Source organism: Malaya genurostris, chromosome 3, assembly GCF_030247185.1.
Source record: "Malaya genurostris strain Urasoe2022 chromosome 3, Malgen_1.1, whole genome shotgun sequence".
NCBI classification, from domain to species: Eukaryota; Metazoa; Arthropoda; class Insecta; order Diptera; family Culicidae; genus Malaya; species Malaya genurostris.
In genome coordinates, this window is record NC_080572.1 from 36,266,531 (window position 1) to 36,288,179 (window position 21,649).

General features: G+C 37.1%; 2 protein-coding genes across 2 annotated transcripts in view; both read left to right on the forward strand.

Moving 5' to 3' along the window:
- LOC131433765 (uncharacterized protein K02A2.6-like) lies at positions 1-1,623 on the forward strand. The gene has a single exon (XM_058600358.1). It carries the CDS (start codon positions 1-3, stop codon positions 1,621-1,623), a length of 1,623 nt encoding a protein of 540 aa, XP_058456341.1.
- A 9,085-nt stretch (positions 1,624-10,708) lies between these two features.
- Positions 10,709-21,649, forward strand: part of LOC131434986 (zinc finger protein 595-like) — a 52,287-nt gene continuing 41,346 nt past the window's right edge. Inside the window, exon 1 of the mRNA XM_058602381.1 lies at positions 10,709-10,866. Coding sequence (XP_058458364.1) covers positions 10,777-10,866 — 90 coding nt within the window. The 5' untranslated portion in view covers positions 10,709-10,776. The remainder of the gene's footprint in view (positions 10,867-21,649) is intronic.

The window sequence follows — 21,649 nt, forward strand, 5'->3', positions numbered from 1 at the left end:
ATGGCTGCCTTCGAAGAGGTAAAGAAAGTACTAGTAGATCCTAAAAACCTTGGATACTACTCACCCTACGATGAGACAATACTTATAGCAGATGCCAGTCCGGTAGGGATCGGAGCGGTGCTGTTGCAGGAGAAAGATGGCAAAAAGAGGGCGATTTGCTACGTGAGTAAAGGGTTATCGACAGCCGAACGAGCTTACGCACAGAATGAAAGAGAGGCGCTAGCGCTTGTTTGGGCAACAGAACGACTGGAACCATATTTACGAGGCTTAGAATTCAAGTTGGTTACCGATCATGAGCCACTTAAGGTAATGTTTGGCTCTCAACGAAAGCAGTGCCCGAGAATTGAGCGCTGGGCATTGCGGCTCCAGTCATTCAGGTACAAAATAGTTCATGTATCGGGAAAAGCTAATATCGCTGATCCGTTATCACGACTGCCGAGATTCGAAGAGTGCTCCACTTACGATCAAAATGGAGAATCAATGTTGCTTACTGTTTTGGAATCAGCTACACCATCTGTCTTGCGTATTGAAGAGATCGTTGAAGCTACAGTGCAAGATAGTGAGTTAGCCGCAGTCAAAGAGGCGTTGAATACTGGTCGATGGATGGACAAACTGAAACAATTTTTGCCGTTTCGAGAAGAGTTGAGTACAGTGAACGAAATTGTTATGAGGAACGATCGGATAGTAGCACCGATTAATCTTCGTAAACGAATAATGAAATTGGCTCACATCGGTCATCCAGGAATCGAGAGAACGAAGCAACGCATCCGGAGCAAGGTTTGGTGGCCAAACGTTGACAGAGAAGTAGAGAAGACAGTGAAATCGTGTTTGGAATGCCAGTTGGTCAGCAATTCAGTACGTCCTGAACCTTTGTGTGTTCGAGAGCTTCCCCATCAACCGTGGCAGATTCTCGCGATGGACCTATTAGGACCACTTCCATCAGGTGATTCCATTTTAGTAGTGATCGACCTTTACAGCCGTTACCGTATTACCGAAATTTTAAGGTCAACTAAAACCGAGGACATCATTGAAAGACTGGATAAAGTGTTCATGACAATGGGACTACCTGTCGAATCAGTCTCGGACAACGCACGGAACTTTGCAAGCAGGAAAATGAATGAATTTTGTGCCACCTTTGGAATTGAATATCGTCATACTACTCCGTACTGGCCACAAAGTAACGGAGAAGTTGAGCGTCAAAACCGTTCCATATTGAAAACTCTGAAAATAGCTGAGTTGAACGGGACTGACTGGAGGAAGGACTTGCAAGAGGCCAACTACGTTTATTCGATATTGCGTCATCCTGCAACGGGTTGCTCACCAGCTGAACTGGTTTTCGGCAGAAAACTACGGGATTGGATTCCTGATTTAGCTGCAAACAACACTGAAGACAGTGGCATACGTGATCATGACAAAATATATAAGCAATCTGCGAAATCATACTACGATACTAAAAATAATGCACAACATTCGGATCTACAAATTCAGGATCGAGTTTTGATGAGGAACTTGGTACCGCAGAATAAACTATCATCGGCATTCATTCCCGAGTCAGCAGTAGTGGTGAACAAGCAGGGAAATAGGGTAACAGTACAGATGGATGATGGGCGCAGATACCGTTGAAACTCTGCGCATCTGAAGAAACTAGTCGGAAACCAGGAGGATGATACCATTAATCGAGAGATTCCAAACGAGCCTATCTGCAGTGACTGGGATACACCAAATTCTACATTGACAGCAAACGGTAGTAAATTGGTCACTGAAAACTGCAAGGGAACTAACGACGTAGGGATTGGACGTCCAAAACGAGAAATAAAACGACCATTGCGATTTGAGGACTTCGAGCTAGAAGCATGAAGGAGTGTAACAATCAATTAAATCGAAGAAAGAGAAATGTGTTATATATACTGCATTAGAAATGATACAGGCAACAGGGCCATGAGGAGTACGGAAAAGAAGAAGAATAAATAAATTGAAACCAAATGGTTGAACGTGTTTTCTGGTAAAAAGAAATCAAATGAATTACAAACGTTAACGGGTTATAACACTTTTAACAACCTGATCAATCAATAAGGTAATCAATGTTACCTAATTAACCATTACAATATTTCACAAAGTCGCATTGAATTCGATCAATCAGTATCAGTCTGTATTTTCTTGTTCTAATTAATTCAAATTATTATAGTGTATTACAAGTGTATAACGAATATAGATTATTACCATACATGCTATGCATGTATGCAAATATATGAAAGATATTTCTATCCTATTTCCGAGGAGGAGTGAAACCAGCGACTACCAGTCTGGACGCGCGAAAACACGAATAAAAAGATCATGCTTGTACGCGCAACTTAAGCAAATTGTTGCGATTTTTATTTTGTGTAGCCTATCTGCAGTGACTGGGATACATCAAATTCTACATTGACAGCAAACGGTAGTAAATTGGTCACTGAAAACTGCAAGGGAACTAACGACGTAGGGATTGGACGTCCAAAACGAGAAATAAAACGACCATTGCGATTTGAGGACTTCGAGCTAGAAGCATGAAGGAGTGTAACAATCAATTAAATCGAAGAAAGAGAAATGTGTTATATATACTGCATTAGAAATGATACAGGCAACAGGGCCATGAGGAGTACGGAAAAGAAGAAGAATAAATAAATTGAAACCAAATGGTTGAACGTGTTTTCTGGTAAAAAGAAATCAAATGAATTACAAACGTTAACGGGTTATAACACTTTTAACAACCTGATCAATCAATAAGGTAATCAATGTTACCTAATTAACCATTACAATATTTCACAAAGTCGCATTGAATTCGATCAATCAGTATCAGTCACGCTATCGTTCAAGTTTTCTGTGTCGCTAATTCCTTGCTCTGTATTTTCTTGTTCTAATTAATTCAAATTATTATAGTGTATTACAAGTGTATAACGAATATAGATTATTACTATACATGCTATGCATGTATGCAAATATATGAAAGATATTTCTATCCTATTTCCGAGGAGGAGTGAAACCAGCGACTACCAGTCTGGACGCGCGAAAACACGAATAAAAAGATCATGCTTGTACGCGCAACTTAAGCAAATTGTTGCGATTTTTATTTTGTGTACTTTTTGACAATTAACAAGGAGGTTTCATAACTCAATAACTAAAACTACTTTGACAAGGCTACAAAAAAAGTTCCATCGAGTTCCACTTAGATTTTTTTTATAGTATGGGGCAAGGGGCAAATCACTCTAAACTCTAGACAATCTCATACTAATAAACTCATGTAATTCCAAAATAATCTTCTCTAATCTCATTTAATCCCAACTAGTCAAGATAAGCTTGTGTAATTTAAAACTAATCCAACCTAGTTTTGCCTAATCTTGTTTGAAGTGTATCTGTCATTCAAGCTCCCACGCAGAGATGCCATTTATACAGATATTTCTGTATTATACAGATTTTTACATGCGCATACAGATTTAATACAGAGTACAAATGTTTCAAATTAAATACAGATTTATACAGATACCACAAAAAGTAAGAAAGAAATAATAAAACTTTTCCGTCTAAGCGTGTTTGATTGCCCATATTAAAATGAAAATTTTTTCCTGCAGCTGTTTAATGATGAACGCTGAAATACATTTATATCATAATTTGAAACCAATTTGAACTGATGTTCAAGGAAGTCATGGCGTCATGAAACTTTATTGTCAGACTGAAAAGTTGTATGACCTGACTTGACGTTGCATATTGAGCGTTTGAATTCCATGTTCGAATTCCAAGTCATCATTTCCAAACGAAAAAAGTATATGGATTTACAATTCAATTGTGGTTGATAACAAAAACAATTAAATTTCGTCGTTGAATGCTCTTGTCAGTGCGGCAAGGACTTACGATATAATGGAATGCTCCTTGCATTTGCCATTCATTAACAATAATGTAATGGAATAACATATTTAAACATCATTTTTTTCCGAAATTTCCTTTCATTAGTGAATACAGATAAATACAGATTTTTATACAAAGCAGTACAGTTTTCTATGAAAATATCTGGCAACTCTGCTTCCACGTTTACGGCTTCTTATGTCAAAATAATGCTTTTCCAGATCTCGGCTAAACTTCTCTAATCCCATTCTAATCCAGCGAGATCCCTGCTGAACATTTTTACTCCCGGTAAAACTTGTTTGAGTTCAGACAAAGTTTAGAGTGATTTGCCTCTTGGTATGGGCATATCTTTTCCTATCAATTTTGTAAAAATCAACTGCATAAAGCTGCATATTTCGTTTCGGTGCAAGGTTTTACCACAGACTAACAGACAGGACACTCACATTAGATTCTTCAATCATTTTAACGGTCATTTCGAATATTCCTTTATTTGGGACAGTACTCACATATGTCATGATGGCGCCACGTTACCCTATCAAAAACATCCTGTCTGTCATCTAGACTGTGTTTATTTTTTTCATTTACCAACAGAGTTGCCATTCATACAGAATTACCTGTAATGTATTGATTTGTATACGTCCATGCGAATTTCATGCAGGATACAGATTTAATACATATTGCCAAAACTATATACATAATTGTGCCTACTTCTCATCCTCCAACGCAATACAAAATCGAACCAAAACTTACTTGCTTCTGATCTTCCGCCACTTAATTTCGGGTAAAAACTTCCAACACAATAAAAAATAGTCTAGATGAACAACGTTGAGCCAAATAAATGGTTACCTTCCAACATCGCGAAAAAGTTAAATATATTATCAACGTAATCCAATAATTTATTGTGACGATTCATTTTCAAATATTTTGATGATATCAGGCATCCCTGCAAGCAGCTGATCGGTGTTGACAAACGAGGAGAAACCAACTAGTAAAAAAACTTGTACATATCACAAGGGGTGCACAGATAGTAAATAGTTCGCGCAGTAGAATATAGGTGGAACTAGTGCATCACGAAAAATTATTTTTATATCAATTTACTCATACTGTCATGTCTGTTAGTCTGTGGTTTTATTTTGGGTAAAAAGAGGTAAAATGTATAACTTTGCCAGGAAAGAACAAACCTATGCACTACCTTCAAGAAAAATATGGGATTTTATATTTTCTACAATTATTCCAAACAAAGTATGCATAAAAATAACTCGAAACAAATTATGAATAAAAAACTGATTTTAAGGGGGTTGCCATAAAAACGCTTTGTATATCCGAAACGGTGCGACCTAGACTTTTGGTATATTTGACAAAGTAAATTATTTTCAATAGTTCTAAAGCTTTATAGAAGAAAAAGGCGGGTGGGTAATGTCGGAGACATAACTGGATGTCGTGAATACGAATACAACTGACATGTTCCTTAACACTTCCGAATATCAATTAGTTGATCAATTGTATGAATTATGCAAGCATTCCCTTTTTCACATTTTTCTCAAAAACAATGAAGGCTGCACTTGATCTCGATTACTGTGAATTTCACACAGCTAAAAGTGCACAAATCTAATCAAACTGTTCTAGATTTGCACTAAACTGAGGATATTTAACCAAATACAAATAATAATACCCCTAAGTCCCATACAAACGAACCGCCAATGTTTGGTTCACAGCCTGAACAAGTAAGCCTAGCAAATTACTCCCTTTCATTGCGATAGTTTAAAAATGTGGAAGGAGATCGTTTCTGGCAACGCTTTATGCTAGTTGCTACGATGCAAAACAAACTTGTTTGTTTATGTTTATCGTTGCTGTATTAAACTGCAACAATCAGTCTAAATATCACCGGCACTATCACAAAAGATGAAAAATGAACACAAACTCCCACGAATCTACAAATATCAATACAGCTAGTAGTATATTCATGGTGGCTTAACCATTCTAGATTCTAGATTATTGTTTAACTTACATTTCGCTTGTGATCTTGATTCTCAGATAAAAACTTTGTTTATTTATTTTTCACTATAATAAACAGTAACTATGGTGAACTTGTTCTTACCCTTCAGTGTTGCTAGTTTTATAGAAAACTCGTTAAAATACATTGTCACTCTGACAGTGTATCATGACAATGTACCGCACGATGCAAAATGTGTCCTTAAAAATTTGTCGGAGTACTCCGTATTATAATTTGTATTTGCTTACACCTTCACAACAAAATCGTTCAGGAAAATTTCTTTGAATAACAGCTGTTTGATATTGTCATTGAAATGGTACTGGTAGCCTGCTGGTACCCGTGGCTACCCAGATAGCCAAAACATCATGCGGGTTATACCTATCACTAATAGGATGGGTTTGGTAGAGAAAAATTTATAAGTTTTTTAGCTGCCCGATTGATTTTGTCAACCCACATCGGTCCGATCATCGACCCGATTGAGCACAATATCGGCCCGATCGTAGCGCTTCAATAGGGCCATCATTGGACAATTCTGCACCATTTGCATCAACCGCGTTAACCTGAAGAAGTTTTACGCTTTCGATATGTATAACTAAAGCAAAAGAGCGAAGAGATACCAAACAAGGCATTTTCGAGGCGATGTCTCCCCGTTGTGGTGATAAAGAGTATCGGGCATTTATTTTTATTCGATCATAGAGGTCATTCGTCTTAAAGTCATTCGCTTCTACGGCCAGAAAAACTCTGGCCCTATGTTCGGGGTTGAAAATCCAACTCCGTTATATTCTGTCCCCTGAGTATCAGGCATCCGTCGTGCTCCTTGCTTTGGTATATCTTTCCCAGTGCAGTAAAATTTCATTTTCAATCAAATAATGTAAGATGAAAATGAAATTTATGGCCCCTGACCGTCAGCGTATCCCTACTAATTCATTTGACTTTTCCTGCTATTTTCAAGTGAAGCTCCCAGAATTCATCGTCAGTTAAACAATCGCACCTAGTCATTTGAAGTTTTGCTTGCTCAGTTTTAAGTGCCAAGTAGTATAGTTGCTTCAGTGTCTTTGCTCTTCGAAGTAAGCAGATACGAACGAATGGAATTATAAATGGAGTAAAGTATTAAAAATGAAAACTGAAGGAGGAAACAATTAATTTATGTGTATTCCGTGATTGACATTTCAGCTATCTGATTAGTCTTTCATCTATTATCTTGAACCAATTCGAATGTTTACATGAACCCCATTTGAAGGCCGCTCTCACACTATTGAAAGAGATGTTTTGTTACTTCAAAAGATCAACTGACGGTAATTAAACTGAGACTCGATTGCAGAGAGACGAGTGATGAACTAAATGCTGCTCGTTCGGGCCGTCAGCAAACATTGTGTGTGTCAGAGAGTGAAGTTTACTGCAGTGGAGAGATCGTCAAATGTTCCACATTCAGTTTCAATTAAATTGAATGAAGTTTTACTGCACTGATCTTCACTCTTCTGTTCAATATAAGCTTTAAGTACGATTCAGACGGTCCGGCTTCTTCCGTCACCGTCACCGGAACGTCAACGTCCGTCACCGTCATTCTGATTCACACGATCCGGTTTCCTATCCGTGTACGTCATGTCATTTTCTTACACGCGGAATTTGAAGAACTTAGTTTCGCACAATTTTATTCCACTAATACAAAATCTGGGAACTTTTAAAGTCAATCGATCTGTTGTTTTCCTACTTTTTAATCGAATAAATAACTTTCAAAATGAACTAGAAAGAGGAAAAAAACAAAACAATCAGTTCCACTCAACAACGTAACGTACTTTGCAAATTTACTGATAAGTTTAATTACTCATATGTGGTATATTTCGTTTAAGAGTGGGATGTTGACACCGAATACATACACGCTTAGAAAAAGTTACTCAAAGTTTGAGTACTAGTTACTCATTTTCAAATGATACATGGAAACGTCAAAAATTGAGTAGTTATCATCAATGATATTGAGTAACTCCTACTCTAAATTTGAGTTTAACATAAAATCTCGTTTTATAGTTACTATTCGCATTCGCGATAAGTCTAAAAGTTGCAATAACCATTTGTAGCAACAGGTTGTATTTTTTGTTAGTGAGACGCGTATTTCGAGGGTGAGTCGATCAACACAAACGGTGTTGTGTCTGCAAAAACCGGAATGATCAGCTTCGTGTTGTGCTTTAAAATGGAAACGAATATGCTCAAATGTCATTTATGAGGAATAAGTGTATGATTGGTGCCTGAGCATAACACACTACTCCAAGCGACCACCACTTGATATAGTATTGAGTTCAATTATTTAACATTTTAATACAATACACTCAGAAAAGGAGCAATTTTTTTGCAAATTTGGTATATGTGAAATAAAATTTCACACAAAATTTGAGTGATAGTTACTCTGTTTTTGTACATGTACGAATAAAGTATTACTCAGTATATGAGTAGATTTTACCCAAATATCGTTTCCAGTGGATGAACTCAAATTTGAGTAACTTCGGAGTTACTCTAAATTAGAGTTGTTCCACTTTTTCTGTAGATGAGTGAGATCTTACTCATTTTTGAGTAACTATTTTTAAGCGTGTACATAACAAACGTTAGCTCAATTGAGGTTTCTATGCCCAGTGAAAAATGAACGGCGGCCCTACTGAAAAATGAGTGGCCAACACGTTTCCTGATGAAAACAAAACAATATGTAAAAGCGATTCACACGCAGCATCAAGCGACTATCGCCTGCATGCAACGATCACGGAACAACAACAATAATTGTAAGCAATTCATATGAAAGGACACTACGTCAAGTTCACGGAAAATTTTAACGTCGAATACGTGAGCAATATTCGACTGAAAAAATTAATAAAAATAATCTGGTCGTCGACGGAAGTTGATTGATCGTCTGAATCGTGTTTAATGCATGCGTTTCCTGATGAAAACAAACCAATCTCATTTGCATTTGTGGTTGTAAGTGAGCTGTCAGAGAGCCTAATACCGTAATCATACAAATCGTGCATGTGTGCGATAATCACAGTCCGTCAAATATTCTTTCGGAGAAATGTTGACGGAGCTTGCCGTTGACGGACGTTGACGTTCCGGATCTCTGCTGGAACGTGTGAATGCGCAAAGGGAAAACTCATTTGACTAATTTTGACGGAGGCTAACGTTCCGGTGACGGTGACGGAAGAAGCCGGATCGTCTGAATCGTACATTAATCTTGCTCAAAACGCAATCAAAAGCTTTCCTGTACGATGCGACCGACCCTCTCAGCAGTCGGTTCTATTTTGTTGGTCGTTGAGCGCTTGTTGAATGATATACTGCACGAAATATTCGTATAGTTTGCTGAAATGGTTTGTTGTTGTTTTTTCCCTTGCAAAAATAGTTTGAAAATTAGGTGTTACCTTCATATAAAAACTTGTTGTTATTCTACGTGAAGTAGAAGTACTGTACAGGTATGTAGAGATAATTTAAAAAATTAAGTGGAAAAAACTTCGGAAATTGTCCAGTAAAACTAGTCCAACGGGGTTCCAACTCCTCATATATAAAATAGCTCAACAATGGACCTCTGTCTGCCGGGTTTGTTGAACGGAAAAATGGCATTCGGTTCAACGGTCTGTTTCAAAATCGGCAAACGAAGGTCCCGTGTTGGCCTTCCGTTGAACGATCGATTGGACGTTCATTGGACCAGTGATCCAACGTATTGGACCAACAAAGGACCACCGTTGAACTTTTTTTTTTCTAAGAGGGGATGTTCGGATTTATTGGGTGGATCTAAATAAACATAGATTTCTCACTGTACGGTGACACTAACAGCACCTCTAGTGACAAACGGGTGTACTTTTTTCCATTAGCTACTGTGGTTGTGTTAAATGCGCAGGCAACTTTTTGCAAGCATTTTAGGAGCATTTACGCACCCATTCTCCACCAGACGGTGCTTTTGGTGTCACGGGTTGCTCAACTACATTACTATTACACTGGGAAATCTATGTTTATTTCAGCTGTTTTTCAAAGAACGGCGAATCTAACATTGACAGCAAATGGAGAAAATCATCGATGAATGTTTCGACTTTGGTTTCAAATCGTGTTTAGAAATTATCGTATATTCTCTGATCAATTTATGATTAGTCGATGAATTGTTAGTTTATCTTCAAAAGGCACGCAAATGTTACCACTTTCCTTCTATATCCACTGAATAAATCAACATAAAAAGAGTTTCGCCCTTTTTCGATTTGTTTACTTTTATACCTGCTGTGTGAATTATAAAGATACGCCCTTGCGTTTCATGAAATTGGCTGGTTTTCGCTACTAAGACAAATCTGTGAGTAGTTTTATTGTCTCTTTTACTATTTCCAGTAATAAAAGGTTCGGTAACCATCTAAAATAAAGAAAATAAATAGTTTCGCCCTTCCTTACTAGCAATTGAAGTATCGCCCTGTTTGTTGGCATGGAACACGGAGGGCGAAACTTGCGTAAACAGGCGGATGCTGATAGCTCTTTAGTTGGTGAAAGCTAAGTTCACGTTAGTAAATACCAAGGATGCCAGGTTCACAGATTATTCATTGTTTCACAGATTTCAATTTTCTGCACAGATTTTAAAAATGATTTTCACAGATTCTGAAATAAATCACAGATTTTCACAGATTTAACTAGCAGATTTTAGCACCAAAAAGTACAGAGCGGTTGAGGAAAAAGGTACAGAGTAGTGTGACCTTTTTTTTCTCACCAAATTGATTTCGATCTGCTATTATGGTACGAGAAACGCTTGATCACAGATTTTTGAAAAAATGACCTGGCATCCCTGGTAAATACATCGCGATTGACATTATGCATTACATTTCACCCACGAATTGGTAAACAAAACTAATTATTGAAAACAGAAAATTTGTTGAACTGTCTTCAATTTCGGAAAAGTGATGGAAACAGACGCTGAAACGTGTACGAATGACGAAAAACTTTCAGATGCAGATATTAGTATCGCGGAAACAGTGGATTTAGATGAACAGGTAAGCTCAGAATGTCAGAAAAAGTTTATTGCAAATTCTTTCACATTGGACTGTTTACGTATGTGATATACTGCGCCCATATTACTTGTGACCAATTTTGATGTTTTTGCGTTCATGTGTACTAGGGCTGCTGAGAGAAAATGATTGGCCCGGGATTCTATTTTATAAAACATTACTACTAGTTTCCTTAAATATCATATCAGTATTTTGGTATTCATTAGTTAATGTACTAAAAAACACTGTTTTTATCAAACGATTTGCTATTATAAATTACATTTAAAAAAATACCAAATAGAGTTCATTTTCGCCAGCAATATTTGAGCGAATGGCTTCAATTGCGCTCAGACTATATGTGAAGAGGAAATGAGACGATTGTACTCAAGCTATAATGGACTGCTGCTATTAATTATAAACAGATGCAGGTTCTTAATTCCCTAAATGAGACCTTAATATAACAAACTCAGTAGCCTATTCAATTCGTGATCCGTCCGTGTAAGACATATTCTTAGGATCAACATGTCTGAACTTACTTGACAATATTTTTGGGATTTCTATCGAGCGTCCGGGATTCCACGTACTTCGCACTGCATGGATGTGTTGAAAATGTTATAATTTGTAATAAGCAATCCAAAGGATTTATTTAAAAGAATTTAATAAAACACGTCCAAGCTCGTTTGTAGACAAACTAAAACTGATCTATTCTATCTCAATAATTTATACTATCAATCTATAACCTTGGGAGATTATTATAGCTTCCTTTGAGAAAACCTTTCAGTGGGTTCTTCCATATTGCCGAACAGTAACACCTTGTCACTATAACTCCTCTTCAATTATATCGAAAGCTGTATCAATTTCTGAAAACGCTTAGCATATAGTTCAATGTATAATAACAATTAAAATGCAAACTACTTGCAAATTCGAAATTCTGTAGAAATAGTAACCAAATTCTATACAGTTTTATATACATACAAATTCAGATGAATTTTCTATTTATTTTTGTTTAATAATAAATGTAGTCTCCTTTCCTTCTTCTCTTAGATATCCTTTTGCTACGTCTAGGACCCTGGGTCTCCTGAGAGCTTTTAAATTTCTTCATTGAAAATTATTCTCGTTCGTCAGCTCGACCGTTTTCTTCTTGTGAGTGAATATCATGTTCCCATCCAGCACCGTCCAAAGCAGACAAAACATTCCTTTCGATTAATTGTGGGTCTTCAAACAACTGTGAATCGGCTGCAAAGCCGTAAAAATCCTAATCATAATCATCGTACTGCTCCTTCTTTTTCGTTTTCTGCTGTGACTAGCACCATAAATAAAATAAACCTAGATTCCCCAGTGTAATAGTGAAGTAGTTGAGCAACCCGTGACACCAACAGCGCCGTCTGATGTGAAAAGGGTGCGTAAATGCACCTAAAATGCATGTACAAAGTTGCCTGCGCATTTAACACAACCACAGTTACTAATGGAAAAAAGTACAACCATTTCTCACTAGAAGCGCTGTTAGTGTCTCCGTGCAATAGAAAATTATGTTTATTTGATTTATGCTAGCACCATAATTAGGTTTTGTACGAACGTGACCTAACCTCACAAAACGAACAGAGTGAATTTTTTTCGACAGGCGATATGTATTTGTTCACAGTTAAAAATAACAGTTTTCCAATGTTTTTTCATATTATATAAAAAAGCAAAAGCTATCAAATGCAATCAAAAGATTTTTTTCGGATTGCCTCATTTTTGTGTACCGTTATTTAAAAATGGATAATTTTATTGTTAAAATATTTCAAAACTTTTGAACCTGACAGTATAAAAAAGATCTTCTTTCACTGAAAGTTGCGCCTTTTTTGGCTCCTGAATTTATTAGAACATTATTGAGTAAGTTTAAATGAAAAAGTTATCGAAAAATAAAAGCATTTCATATAAACTTAGCATGATTTCCACTAAATATCAACAGTCTTTACACACAGTTCGTGCTTGCATCTCACACGACGCAGTCGAAAATCATTTACGGTCGAAACCACTGAAACAAACACAATACAGTACAGTGAACAATAGAGTGTACGAAATGGTCAAATACGATTTAACAAAGCCGGAATCTTGGCCTACAAGACCAAATTCAATTTGTATAGATTTCAAGCGTTGCAAAGTTAGCAGCAAATGAAATTGAAATCTTACTTAAAGAACGAATGCATCTAGACGCTAATAAAGTAACTGAGATTCAATTCAACAAGGCGTCTAACTGTGTGTACATTATGTTTAAACGTGAAAGCGATGCAATTGCATTCGCTTCGGTTAACAACGAGGTGCACAGTCCAGAGCATACAATTCAAACCATCTTCGATAAAAAATTAAGACTGTTGAAAAAACAATCACTTACAACTTTGACCCCCCCTTCTGAAAATTTTAAAAGAATATCAGTGGACTTCAATCAAAACATTTCACACCCACTAAAATCAAAACTAAGAAAATTTGGTTTAGATTTAGTGTTCAGCAGTATGAACTACCAATTGAAAACTCTACTAGGTTCTACAAAAGATCCTACAGAGAATTTGAAAAAGTCTGGGGTATACAAAATCTCGTGTCCTCATTGCGATAAAATATACATCGGACAAACAAAGAGAACACTGGACATTCGTTTCAAGGAACATATCTCAGAAATAGCGAAAGCATCCAAAGAATTGGAAAAGGGACTACCACATCACTTCAAGTCAAAAGTAGCAGAACATGCCTTTTTTGAAGATCATGAACTACTAATGACATAAAAATCTTAAGACAAATTTCCAATCCATGGAAATTAGATTCAGCAGAAAGTTTAGAAATTTTCAAAAATAACTCCATCTCTTTATTAAACCGAGACCAAGGGAATAGATCTTCTTGGCTTTTCCAGTTACTACCCATATCCAAGATAAAAACAAACATAGAAAACACTTAACTCTTCCAGTTTTCTGTTACCTGTTTTTACCTTTCATTTTGTGGTTTACCTACTTACGTTTCTACCTACTTAAGTTTGTATAAAAGGAACTTCATTGCAGCATTCTTTCAATAAACTTATAAAACCGATACACTGAAGAAGGATGCAAATAGCATTCCGAAATACGTATCTGTATTATAACGTTTGATACACCTTCGAAAAAATAGTGACTGTGAAAATAGTGACTTTGTGAGAGTGTAATGACGTGATATAACATAGTGGAATTCAACGGTACAACAACAGTACTATTAGTGACAACATTCTACTAACAGCTCAAACAGAAATTTAGTGAGGTGCACAGTGTTGAGTGTGATAACATTACATACAAAATCCCTGTGCTCATGGTGGACAATGCCATAGAAGTACGCGTGCATGACCTCCCCCCGCAAGTCACCGATCAGTACGTTCGGGAGAATATGTCGCGGTACGGTGAAATCCTTTCCATCGAAAGGGAAGTATGGCGGAATTTTTTCCCCGGTATCCGGAATGGCGTGCGAGTGGTACGTATGCATCTACGTAAGGCAATTCCATTTTACATCATTTGTGGTCAAAGTGGGACACATCCGTGTAAAACGCTGATTACCTACGAAAATCAGCTGGTTACATGCCAGTTTTGTGAACAACCTGCACACTATGGTAAACCTTGCACCGAAACTGCGAAAAGGACATCTTTAACCAAAGACAAGGTCGACCGTTCAACAATGGAAACTAGTGAGCGCAGTACTCCTGTTTCACCAAGTGTTTTGTTGTACAACAAGGCGCATCTACAACAACTAGCAACGAGCTCAAGACTGCGAACATCAAGGAAAACGAAAAGAAGACGGAAATCAACAACAAAACCACCGATGCGGCAATGGATGACGAGACGAGTCACGAACAAAGTGCCTCACAACCCTCACAGGAGGAAAATGGGAGCTCCTCTCCTCCTAGAAAAAGGGTGACAACGAGATCCACTTCAAAAAATACACTATTTAAAAAATCGGCTAATTCGGCCACGTAAAGCTTGTACGCAAATAGGCCTGAATAAAAATACCTTTTAAATAAAAAAACAGTCTTTACACTCGTTTTACGAGTTAAGTGTATATTTTCATGAATTTCATGTATTATACAAGCAGTGATTGATCAAATGCTTTGCGCATGATGCTAACATGCAAATTGTTTTTAGTGTAGAATTGCATGAAACGTCGAGATTTCGAAAAATTTTTTTTGGAAAAATCAACTTTCAGCAACTTAGAAAAAATATCAAAAAATCAAATTCCAAAATATTGGCACCCTTATATATAAAAGAGCGGTAAAAATCAAAGTGTTTTGTCGGTTACGTCACTTATACCATTATATCTCCGGAACCAGTCATTTAATCTTCGGTTTTCAAGAAATTTTCTTTTTTCATGAGCTGTTTAGTTCTACGGTTGATTGGCAGATCCCCCAGTAAATACCGCAATAACTCTGCCGTCGTAGACTGCTCTTCCTGTTGAAAACATTTAAGTACATTGTGAAACGTCACATTACTCGATTTTTTTTATTAAATTATTAAATTTATTGTGGAAGCTTTCAATGGCATTAGAAGACCGAGGCAAATCATTCAACGTACTAGGGCACGTAGTCCAAACAGCTGGTGGAAAACGAGCATAAGATTTTAGTACCATTTTTTGTCTTACCGAGAACGTAAGTTCTGGAAATATAATCAAAAAATGGTGCCATTCTATCTGGAGCATGTTGTCTAACTGCAGCCAGGCCCTCTGGTACTTCTTGGGGTTCCAAGAAGGCCAAGGCCTGGGTCTGCCGAAACGAAAGTTGCATATTTATGCTTTTAGCATATTCACCAACGAGCCCGAGTTTTTGCATTCGTTTTTCCACCAGTTCTTAGTCAGATGGAAGAAGCATCCAAATTGAGCACTATCTGGAAACACTCTTTTGATTGCGTTCATTTGTGCGGTTTCAAAATCAGTCAGAATAACTTTCGGGTTAAATCAATTTGCTTGTCGGTGCAGATATTCTTCAAAATTCTTAAGCTTTTTTTGTACGTGGATTCGTTTTTATCCGGTTAAAGAGAATGCACGAAAGGCAGAAACTTCCTACGTACGCCAACTCCAACTGAACCATGCATAGTAAAAATTTGACGAAAATTTGTTGGAGCTGTTGAAAATGTTCCGTCCAGAATAATTGTGTGTGATTGACATAGACGAGTTAGATTTTCGGTTGCACTGAAAATCATATTGCGCCCTTCGTTAACTTAAATATTTTTTAGAAGAAATTGTCTTCCGTCAAACGTTTTTGTGAATCTTGCGTCCACTAAATCATAGTCATCAGGATCCATTGGTAAAACTGCATGAGCACGCTGACGTTGACAAAGTCTGCGTTGCGCGGTTTTTGATATTGTTGTTTGAACCTGAAATAAAAGGTAATTAATAATTTTTAAATCTTTTTCTATCATAAAATTTTGGAATCCATATTCAAAAATTAAAAAATATTCCTTAACTAATTTTTGAAATAGTAGAATAAAATTGTACATTAAAAGTGAAATATTTTGTCTTATATTTGCTTTTATATATTATCATCTGAGCACGTGGTGTTACTCACTTCAGTAGGAAATTCTGCAGCTCACAGTCTTGATTTTTTTTTGATGCTCTGAACCCTCGTGAGCTTTTCGTTTAAGGGCACAGCGGTAGCGCGACGACTCCACTGATAATGGATCTGGTGGATGGTTATGGCACAGACTAACAGACAGGACACTCAAATTAGATTCTTCAATCATTTTAACGGTCATTTCGAATATTCCTTTATTTGGGACAGTACTCACATGTGTCACGATGGCGCCACGTTACCCTATCAAAAACATCCTGTCTGTCATCTAGACTGTGTTTATTTTTTTCATTTACCAACAGAGTTGCCATTCATACAGAATTACCTGTAATGTATTGATTTGTATACGTCCATGCGAATTTCATGCAGGATACAGATTTAATACATATTGCCAAAACTATATACATAATTGTGCCTACTTCTCATCATCCAACGCAATACAAAATCGAACCCGTTTTGTTACAATATTTACTTGCTTCTGGTCTTCCGCCACTTAATTTCGGGTGAAAACTACCAACACAATAAAAAATAGTCTAGATGAACAACGTTGAGTCAAATAAATGGTTACCTTCCAACATCGCGAAAAAAGTTAAATATATTATCAACGTAATCCAATAATTTATTGTGACGATTCATTTTCAAATATTCTGATGAAATCAGGCATCCCTGCAAGCAGCTGATCGGTGTTGACAAACGAGGGAAACCAACTAGTAAAAAAACTTTTACATAACACAAGGGGTGTACAGATAGTAAATAGTTCGCGCAGTACAATATAGGTGGAACTAGTGCATCACGAAAAATTATTTTTATAAGAATTTACTCATACTGTCATGTCTGTTAGTCTGTGGTTATGGTTCGATTCAGAAATCAACGAATGCTTTCCGGCAGTTACTTCTATTCGAGCTCTTCCACTGCATTTTTGATCATATTCTTGCTCGCGCCGCAGTGCACATTGCCAATAGCATCTGGTTTTGATCTATTGATAATAACAATTACATTTTTTGTTTAATTATTATTTCAGCACCAAAGCTTGAATGTCATAAAAGTATTTACCTGTTTATCCTTGTGGTATATATAGCCATTACACAATAATTTAAAACCACGGCTATTTTCAATCACTTGACACGAATTGTCGTTAGAAGGTTCTTCGTTTTCAAAGCCAAAAAATTGTTCCATGGTTGAAATTAAGTTCACACTTTGCGCGATATTCTTAAAGACTGTGCTTCTCATATCGATTTTTCTAATATAATTGCAATTATTTTTTTTTTGCTATTGTGTTAGAAGAATCTATTGTTTCAACTATATACTTACATCATTCGAAACCTTTATCACTAAAAGATTCACGGTATGATGATAAGTAATTGAAACACTATCTCCATACAATCTATTGTTAGTACAAGCACAATAGACCTCGGCGGCGTCCTCGCAGTGATATACAATTGCAAAATAAATACATAAGGCGACTTCTCCGCCTTGTGTTCTTCTAGTGCGAGGGCCAACGGATAGCTCCTAGCTTTGAGTAGACCTAGCAAACGGGTGGATTCCAGGTTTGCTTGCGAGAGGCCGCCGCTTCCGACGGCCATTGTTGAGCCATTTTTAATGTGAGGAGTTGGAGCCCCGTTGGACTAGTTTGACTGGAGAATTTTTGGAAGTTTTTATCCACTTATTTTTTAAATGAACACTACATACAATACCTCTGCTTTATGTAGAATAGCAACAAATTTTCTTTCTATGTGAAGAATATACCAAATTTCCGTATTTTTTGTAACAGTAAAAACAACAACAAATCGTTCCTGCAAACTGAACGATTATTCCGTGCAGTATGTCGTTCAAAAAACGTTAAACAACCAACAAAATATAATCGCCTGCTGAGTGGGGATGGAAATGTGCTATCTGGACCTAAACAAATGTTTCTATCTTTTTCTTTCTTCTGGTTGGCGTCACCTCACTTCAGATGACAATGATTGGATGGCACAGCAACTTATGTCGTTTTTCATTGATTCCACTCGCTCGGTGCCCAGTGTTTTGCCCTGACAGCCTATCAATGAAACGGTTTTGTAAAGTTTGGTTTGCACGCTTGCTGCTCGGAAAAGAAAACGAGTGCAAAATAGTTGCCCGCGAATCGCACCGAAAGTGCATTTTTTTCGTACGATTCAAATTAATGAAACACAGTGCACCTATTTTGATTGTCCGACAGTACGAATCGAGCAAAACACTCGACGAGTGTTCTCAATGAAAAACGGCATTAGACTATATTGTCAGTTAATTTTCGTTTATAGTCCAATGAACTTTCTTTTCACCGGACTACAAGCGAAAATCGAGTCGTCAAAGTACGCATAAAATCCTTTCTTGCGAAATACTCGAATTTTCTCCGGACTAACACGATACAACGTTATCACCCGTAATGTATAATCTCATAGAAGATCATCCGAATCCGATTCCTAGTAAGAGCCTAAATACTCGAAGGGCTAGTAAGAGCTTAAATACTCGAAGGGCTAAACATTATCCAGAGGATACCACTGGGCCATGAATAGTCTATTTTCGACGCAAAGAAAAGGCATTAAATTTGATGCAAATTACAAAGGATTTCACAACACATTTCACATTGTAGAAATCTCTAAAGTTAATAGAGATAAAATTCGAGTTGTAGTTAACGATTTGAAACAGGCTCACGAAATAGTAACCTGTAAATTATTCGTTGTTGAATATCGAGTTTACATTCCATCGAAGGAGGTGAAAATTGACGGTGTTATCACTGAAACAAGTCTGACAGCCGATGATTTACTAAAAATGGAGTTAGTCGTTTCAAAAACTTCATGCATGAGGGAGTTAAGATACTCAAGTGCAAGCAATTATACTCAGCATCTATTGTTGATGGAAATGAGTCTTATCGTCCCTCAGATTCGTTTCGAGTAACATTTGCCGGATCTGCGTTGCCTAGCCATGTCTATATCGATAAAATTCGGCTTTTCTTACCGCGTGTTATGAATTGCACGAACTGTAAAAAATTCGGGCATACAGCTACTTATTGTAGTAATAGGCCTAAATGTATCAAATGTCAAGGGCATTTGGATAATCTTAGAAAAACTTGTGACTCATGATTTTATTAAAAATCAGCAATCTACTTTTCTTAAAATGGCAAAATCTAATTTAACGACAGGAGAAATTGTAATTATTTGTGATTTTTCAGAAAATTTTTCATTTGTGCTTCAGGATGTTGTTCAAAGCCTTTATTTATCGAATACATTCAATGCCAATATATTCCATTCTAATTGACTTTCATTATCATCTTCGAATAAGCAGAAAGTATTATTTCCGTTGTGTCAATAGGATCGTAGCACTAGCCATGTAATCAAAGCTATGCTATGAGTCGGCTGTAATTGAAGCTATGCTAGTCAACAGAATTGGACATTATTAGCATTATAAATGACAGTTACTTAGAAAATAAACGATTTCTTACAATACCCATTTTATTGTATTCAACTCGTTTTTATTTCAACACAAAACCCAATGCTGCATTTTTGCTCACGATATTATGCCACCGTGCCCACCGTGCATTTCTCACACCACCTCAATACGAAACAGCAGCGCGCGAGCAATAAAAAAAATGCGGAAAAGTTTATGTAAACTTTTTCAAATTTCGGTTGTTTTAGCTAATATTTTAGAATTTTGAGTTGCATTTTCAGATTCTTTGTGAAATTCTGCTACAAACACTACTTTTCAGTTCTGAAATCATCCCCGTGGAACGGAACAGTAACCGTTTATACATCTCAAAAATCAATTACGGCTCGGCAAAGCAAAATTTCACAATTCTAAGAATACTTAGTTATGATAAATTTGATTTCGAAAACTTAAGTGTTTTTGGTTTTTCGAAAATCGGTCTAGTTTTTGAATAATTGATCAAAAACGCGATTTTCGCATTCCGCTACATTTCACCTTAATGTCATTTTTGAAAGACAAAATTCAAATTAAAAAAGTACTGTGGTGATACCACTACGTGGATGTGAAGAGCGAGAGGAGAGGGAGAGAGGAGAATAGGCAATTTGGAGGTGAGCAGATACGTTAAAATTAGACAGTCTTTAGAGTGAGTTGAGACGAGGAGGAAGCTAAACCATACTGATAGAAGTGAATTATCGAGATTGTTTAAAGTTTTTATTATGAAATAAAGTTAAATGAATTCATGACTGATGGAAGTTGAAAGTGCACAATAAAATCTTTAATTACGAAAACCGAACAGTCGATTAAATCCTACAACGTGGAGGCTCCGGCGAGATGCTCAGTGACCATGAGCGATTCACGAAATGATAGTGTATGAAATACAAAAAAAAATTAAACACCTATTTAATCAAAAATCCCGAGGAGCGTGATAAATTAAGAAACTATAATTAGACTAACCCGTTGCAGAAAAAAACCTGTCATTGTAACGGCGCGAACCTCGCCGAAAGCACATGGTTGTTTTAAAGTCTAACCTCAATTCCATTATATACTCGTACCAAACAAAAGACATGTATGGTGATTATTAAAAAGTTTGATAACGTCACACGGGCCGTGCAGGCGAAAATATTTTCAAGGCTTTTGCGAAAGCCTGAACAGGTGAGTAGCGCTCCAAATTTTATAACTCTAAAAGTTCGATCTACCGGATCTGTGTTTTAGGTAACTACGTATCAACCGTTGAAGGATGTATCATCCAATGAACTTCAGTGGTGTACCACCTTGGTCCGTAAATATGCCGGTGTTACTGCCACCAATGGACACACATTATTCTACTCTATCCGGACCGGTCCCACCGCCACCGTTCAACCCACCTGGGTTAGAAGACGGAATCTTAAGACTACTAATGCCATCCCGAAGTGACTATAGACTATTTCTAGAGGATAGACCGAATGAAACATTGGAAGCACCCACACAACCGAATAATCTTACAGAAGGGGCGATAAATTCCACTGCCAATCGAAATGAAGGTGAAGGTAACATAAGCTCTCCGCTTACGAGAGACAACGAATCGGAAAACAGGACGTCTCAACTCGGTAACAACAATGAGTGCCGAACAGATACACGAGTTTGGGAGTCCATACGCCATTTAACTGGAGTGGTAGAGTCGCTGAGTCGCCGTTTAGAGCATATGCAGAACAATCCACCTTTGCCGAGGGTTGCTAGGACGAGTACGTGGCCTGGGAATATTGCACCGGCTGAGCCAAATCATATAACGTGGCTGAGAAACACGGAGCCGCGAAC